General features: G+C 41.8%; 1 protein-coding gene across 2 annotated transcripts; it reads right to left on the bottom strand.

Annotated features, from left to right (window-relative positions):
• Positions 1-424: 424 nt before the first annotated feature.
• On the bottom strand, positions 425-2,686 carry LOC122217914 (endogenous retroviral envelope protein HEMO-like). 2 transcript variants are annotated; one of them, XR_006201746.1, is made up of 3 exons: positions 2,632-2,686; positions 2,103-2,191; positions 425-867 (listed from the first exon to the last, which is right to left on the bottom strand). XR_006201746.1 is itself a non-coding variant. In XM_042935618.1 (2 exons), coding segments are annotated over exons 1-2 (585 nt in total). In that variant the 5' UTR covers positions 2,154-2,289; the 3' UTR covers positions 425-866. The 2 variants fall into 2 exon arrangements, 1 of the variants encoding a protein (XP_042791552.1); XM_042935618.1 differs by lacking the exon at positions 2,632-2,686 and having other exon boundaries at positions 1,570-2,289.
• Between the last annotated feature and the right edge of the window lie 4,046 nt (positions 2,687-6,732).

The following is a 6,732-nucleotide window of genomic DNA, read 5'->3' as shown; positions in this document are numbered from 1 at the left end:
TCCATATGCCAAGGTTTTGGAGCCCCCTCTGATGGGTTTTGTGTATATAGCACGTTCCACTTACTTTATTTAATCCTGAAACACTATACTGAGATGGAAGTCGTAATTACGAGCGTGAGTTTCTAAGGGGGCCAGAGAGCAAATCATGAGAATTTTGCATGTATCTCATGGGAGTGAATATAAGAATAACCCAAAGGTTTGGGAATGTGATCCCCTGCGAGATTACGGTGCTAGCAGAAAGAAAATTATTGACCATTGTCGGTTAGGAAAGATTCTCCCCTACTTACCCTCTTTGGGTCTCCAGCAGGGCCTAAAAATTAAACTGACGTAAGACAGATTAACAGGAGAAAGGCATACAAGTTTTATTATTATTATTTTTTTACATGTACATGAGAACCTTCACAAGAGAATGAAGACTTGAAGAAGTGACCAGAACAGAACGCTTTTATATCTTTTAGACAAAGAACCAAGTAAGGCCAAGGAGTTTGGGCCAGGGGTAGTAAACTGTGGAGAAATGACTAGGAGGATAAGCATTAGTGTAACAAGTCTTGTTTGTACAGATTTCTCAGCCTGATTCCCCATCTCTGGTGAGGGGACTGATTTTCTTCCTCCTGGTAGAGGGAGGGGATCTTTCACATGGGAGTTTTATCTCCTGCCAGGAAGAATAAGGAAGGTCAGAGTGCCCCTCTTGTACCTGCTGTTTCTCAAGCTCCTTTAACTTAAAATAATCAATATGCTAAAACAGCATATTTTGGGGTGACATGCTCTGAACGCCTTCATTTCCTCTGAAAGTTTCTTAGAAGTTTCACGTAAAAGCTGCATTTGTGGCACTGGAAGGAAGAATTGGATTAGCAACCAAGAGTCTATCTGCAAAGGGAAAGAAGAGCATAAATTAGAATAAGAATGAATAAACAAGAAATAACAAATCTAAGCACACTTCCCCATATCCTGTTAAATCAGTCTCCCATGTCTGGGAATAGGTCCCTCGTATAGAATGGCTGAACCTCATTTGTCTGACCGAGAGTGTGCAGCTCTGGACACTGTTTGTCTCAAGCAATTTACACAGAAGCAGCCTCCTTCGCCAGTGACGAAGCTCCTCCTTTTGGGCTGTCAGTGTGCATAGGGGAAGGCAACTTTGGAGTATAATAGAGCCTAAACTACTAACTTCTGGTAGAATGGCTTCCAGTGTTTGTGTAGTGATAACTAAACTCTTGTTCTGTTACTATGGAAAGATTTAGAACTATCTTTTCCAACTCAAGTTCCAAAGCCTGGGAAAAGGGAGCTCAGTATTGAGAAAAAACTTAGAATTGTGATACACAAGCCAGTATTCTGTAACATCTTGTCTAGTATATTTATGTGGCACTACTTTATGACCAAAGGAACCCAAGTTTGTAATTTGGCTGGCATTTAAGGTGGAGTACCTGATGACAGAGGGCATCAGGAATCGGAGGCCCCATCATCTTGGCCGTCTAGGTGGAACTCTGTATATACCTTATCATCACATAAGATTAAAAAAAAAAAAAAACAGTATTGTTCATGGCTAAGGTCACAATGAAACTTGTGACTTACTAAGTTGGGGTTTGGTGTATCTTGTCACCTGTCATGTTGTTATCTGCACATCTTTGTCTTCTGTGTATCCTTGTCAGTCCATAGGAGCAGAACAGGTTGTGAAATATCTGATGTAGGAGACCTGCAGTTAGGCCTTGGCCGCTGTAAGGCTTGGTCTTGTTACCTGACCAACTTAGTGCAATGTTTTGGTCTCCCCATATGTAATCTTTGGCCTTTGGCAGCTCAGCTGCTCCCAGGTCACGCAAGGGTGGCTTGTGAGCCAGCTGTAATATCTGATGGTTTGGCAAGGGTCTGTACTGTAAGAGCCAGTAAGTATTGAGACCATTTCTGACCTTCACGAGAGGCTTGAGGATGCTACCTGTGGAAGTGCACCACAAGGTTTGATTGTAATATTGTCTTGGTATGTCAGGTGGGAAAAGCCCAGTACCATCACAGTTTTCAATGCTAAGGGGGGAGAGATCCCTTCTAATGTCTTTGAACAAAGGACGGTCCTTGAGCTTCTGTAGAGGCTTTCTCGTGTACAATTTACTCACCAAAAAGAGAAGTGATGTGTTTTTCTGGTCATGGATGCCATACCCTGTCATGCATCCATTTTCCAGAGTTGGTCCACCAGTTGGTCTTACTGGCAGGAATAAAAATTAATTTCAAGTTCTTTTGCATGATCTAGATGTTGATATAATCAGCAATCAGATTGATTAATGTGGCCAGGGTTTGAAAAGTGGTTTAGGGGGTGTCAGGTCTGTGCATAACTTGCTGAGAAAACAGTAAGGGTTAGTAAGTGAGACGCCAGCTGGAAAGAGAGCCCATAATGGAGGATCAGGATGAAAATGGGATAGATTGAGACAAGCAATCTCCAGCCAGCCTTTTAATAAATGGCTAAAGAAGGGGGAGACTTTGTTAAAAGGAAGATCTTTTAAAATTTCCCTTTGGGAGTAGGGAGACCCATTGGGGGAGAAAATAGGTGGAAGTGAATGTTTCTTGATCTGTGACCTTGGGAAAAGCTGTGTACTTGGTGATTCTGTCTGTTTCTGGTGCCTGGGAATTTGCCTGGGAAATCCTTACTTTAAGGTCAACTTAAGGGGTGGTCTTCCAGTTGTCCTGGGAGTGCTAATCCTGGTCTAACTTGGCATGGTTTGTGTGAGTCTAGGAGGGTTTTTCTTTTATTTTGATAGCAGTGTGAGTGGTTAGCAGTACATCATAATGGTCTTCTCAGTGAGGTGACAATGCTTTCTTCTAAAAGCCTTGATGTACATCTAATCTTCTGGTCAAAAGGGATGGCCAGCCAGCAGAGGCCATGCCATTGTAACTTGCTGATGATATCCTCCAATTAAACTAGTTAGTTCTTGTATATAGCTAGTCATGGTGATGTGGAGAACAAAGGCAAAAGAAATGCAGATAAAATGAAATCTCCTTAGAACTTGCAGCCCATTGAAAATACTTGAGGCAGGCAGAGTATGACATTCCTCAGGAACTCACAGCTGCCTTAAGTTAATGCTTTGCTACAGGCAAAAAGCAACCTTAGCTTGACATTGGCCCGACCTGTACAATCCTATAAGTCTTTAAGATATGAAAATCCTTTTCGAAACTTCCTTTATCTCTGCCCCCTCCCCCCCAATTTAAAGTATAATCACTTCTCACAGTCACATTGCAGCTCTTCTGCCCCCAGGTCCTGTACCATGGTATAATAAAAACACTTTTTTTGTACCATCTCAAGAAATCTTTCTTGATCTTTCACTCCTGGCCCATATCACATCAATAGCATCGAATTTTTCACTTAAGCCCCTGTAATGTTCACTCAATCCAGGAATAGAAGGTTTAGGGATGCTAATAGGAATAAAGTGACCAAACATTATTTCTAAAGATGTTAATAATGTCTTTTCCCTTTGGAGTATTCCAGATTTTTATAAGGGCCAGAGGTAATGCTTCTGGCCATTAAGTCCAGTTTCTTAACAGACTTTTTCTAAAGTCCTTTTGACGTCTAGATTTTTATATTCACTTTGCCTTGAGGATTAAGAATGGCACAAAGTGTGAAATTTTAATGAGTACCCCAAAGTTTTTGCAAGAAAGTGGTTAATTTCTGCTGTAAAATTAGTCCCTTTATATGACCCAACCCATAAAGAATGCCAAAACAAGGAATACTCTCAGTTATTAATTCTTCACCATTGCTGTGGCATTGGTACTTCTAGCTGGATAGTATTCAGTCCGCCCACTAAGTATACAGACATAACCAAATAGTGGGAATAGCCTGACACTGGAGATAAATCTATGGTATCTATTGTGGGGTTTCACAAGGGACAATGTGGGTCTTGGAGGATTTCCTGAGGTACGTTGGTTAAATTTGGTGAGATTTGTAAGTAGTACAGTGGGAAATAATTTGGCCAGAAATTTTGTGGATGCCAGGGAAGAACGAATTCTCTTTTACTCCTTAAGTATCTCCCATCTACCCATATGTCCCATCTGATGGGAGATGAGTGCAAGCCAAAAGGTCAAAAGAAAGGGGACCACAGGAAGTCTGTTTGACCCAGTGTATAATCTAATTGTTTGGCACTCTTTTGTATCCATTTGTCTTTTTCAGATTGTGGGGTATTTGCCTGAATGGTTAATACTGTCAGGGATAAAAGCAGGGTTTTAAATTGGGTGGAAAAAGAAAAGGGGTTCTATTTGGGGCTGCACAGGTAGCAGCCTTGCCAGCCCTGCTATTCCCTAGAGATACAATATCTGTCTCCTTAGTATGGCTACACAGCAAACAATATCAATTTTAGCAGGGAAGTGAATAGCATGTATAGGGCAGCAATTGTATGCCCATTGGCGAGAGGAGTACCAGCAAGAGAGGTTAAGAATCCACAGGATTTCCAGATTGTGTCAACAGCCTGATGAGTTTAGCAGCTTGGGCTAACTAACTTTACAGTGGGCAGAGAGTGTGCCTCAGATGTTTTATGTGGGGAAACTATGGCACAGCCAGTTATTATGTTTCCCCAGAAATTTCCTCTGTAGGAACGATCACAAAATAGAACTTAAGTCTCGGTTGTGTAAAGGGGGTGGTATCTAAGAGATCCTCTCATGGCTTTCAGATAATTTTTGTTTTTGTTTTTTAGAGAGAGAGTGTGTGAGCATGTGAGTAGGGGAGAGGGGCATAGGGAAAGAGAGAAAATCTGAAGCAGGCTCCACACTCAGCACGGAGCCCAATGCTGGGCTTGATCTGCCAACACTGGGATCATGACCTGAGCCAAAAGCAATTGCCTGCTCAACCGACTGAGCCACCCAGGTACCCTGAGACAATTTCTATATTTGTAAAGTAATTCTGTGGAATGGAGTGATGTTCTCCATTATCAAGGAAGGGATAATAGAGTAGTCAGATTTAAAGTGTTACAGTGATGGAAGATGAAAGAAGGGTTGGATAATAGAGGCCACCACGTAGAGAGGTGTGGTGTCTTATGAACATAAAGGAACATAGAGGTGAATGGGGAGCCTGATCTCAGGGAACTGGCTTTGTCAGTTAGGGAGGCAGCTGTGGCTACCGCACACAGGCATGAGGGCATGCCTGCTGTCACAGGATCCAGCTGACAGAAAGGACTTCCCTGAGAGGCAAAGATTTTCCTGGAATTCCCACAGCAATCCTAGTATTTTTGTGGCACTATAGGAAAAAAAAAAAAAAAAAAAAAGGTTGTCAAAATTAGGTGGCTGAGAATTGTGGGTGTTCACAGTGCTAATTTTAAGCCTTCCAAGGAGGTTAATGAGGGCCCGGAAATGAGCTCTGAAGTAGTATCCAGGAGTCTTCTAAAGATTTAGCCAGGGCAGCAAAGTTAGGAATTCATTTGTGGCAGTAGCCAGCTGCCTCTAGAAATTTATGTAGCTGTTTTTTCATTTGTGGGAGAGGGATGGGCAAAACTGACTCAAGGCATTTGAGAGTGAGCTTTTGGATGACTTGAGGTATCTCATGTCCTTAGTAGGTAACAGTTGTTTGTACCCCTATAAGTTTAGTTTAAGAGGATTTATGGCCTCTTTCAGCTACTATAAGAGCATGCTGCTTAGTTTGGTTACAAAGTAAAAGATCATAAACATACTGAACAAGAGTAGAGCCTTGGAATCTACCCTGGCTTTAGGGACTTGGGAAAATATTGAGGGAAACTTGCAACGTCCCTGAGGTATACCAGACTATGTTAATTGTCTCTCTCTCTAAATGTAAATACAAAGAGGAATTGTGAGTTAGGGTGCAATGGAGTTGAAAAGAAAGCCGAGCAGAGGTTAATTACTGTAAACCAGGCTGGGTCAGCAGGAATTGAGATAAGAATGGTAGCTGAATTAGGGACTATGGAGTGATGAGGAATTACAAAGGCATTAATGGCTCTCAGATGTTCTATAAATTAATAGATTTGAATCCAGTCTGAACCCAGTTTTCCTCTTTCTTTACTGGTAAGATTGTAGTGTTACAAAGCGAGGAAGTGAGAATATCCTGCTGTAAAAGAGAGTAGGTTCAGTGCCTCACTGCGCACTAACAAGGGCACTAACGAGGGCAGCACTGGGCTACACTGAGGCCTGGGTGCTAGTTGGGATATCTTTTAAGATTGCATCTTCTTCAGAAGATTTTCAGTTGAGATGGGTTTCCATTAGGGTAAAAAAGTTTGCTGTTTGGTCAGATGCAGGAAAATAAAAACACATTTCTCATTACACTGTATGGTGGCATTAAATTTACATAACAAATTTCTACCTGAGAGATTTGCTGGGGAGGAGTCAGAAAACAGTAAGGCATGATGGGTGTTAAGAGGGCCTAAAGGTATCCGGGAGGCCTAGGATATAGACAGTGAAATAGGTTGCCCAGAGACTGAAAGCTTGAATAGAATCAGAGGTGACAGGTAGAGATAAAATCCTCTGAACAGATGGTAAAGTCACATCAGTGTCAATTAAGAACCAGTTCCTGATCCTCTACTATGACGTTGATGGTGAGCTCTGGGGTGCACCTTGGGGTTAGTTGACCCTATCAGGAGGGTATTGCCCCACAGAAGGGGAGAAGGGAGTGAACCCTCTGAGGGTGCTGGGTCTAGAGAGATTGTTTCCTTTTTTTTTTTTTTTTTTTTTTTTTAATGGCTATTGGAAATCAAAAACAAGAATACTCATAACAGAAAATATCAAATCACTATGCCTAAAGAACTAGTTCACACCAGT

Source organism: Panthera leo, chromosome B1, assembly GCF_018350215.1.
Source record: "Panthera leo isolate Ple1 chromosome B1, P.leo_Ple1_pat1.1, whole genome shotgun sequence".
Classification (NCBI taxonomy): Eukaryota; Metazoa; Chordata; class Mammalia; order Carnivora; family Felidae; genus Panthera; species Panthera leo.
This window is presented reverse-complemented; position numbering and strand designations above follow the sequence as displayed.

Bases quoted from the DNA above. Each gene is read 5' to 3' on its own strand.
- LOC122217914 (XM_042935618.1), bottom strand. From the start codon at position 2,153: ATGACAGGGTATGGCATCCATGACCAGAAAAACACATCACTTCTCTTT.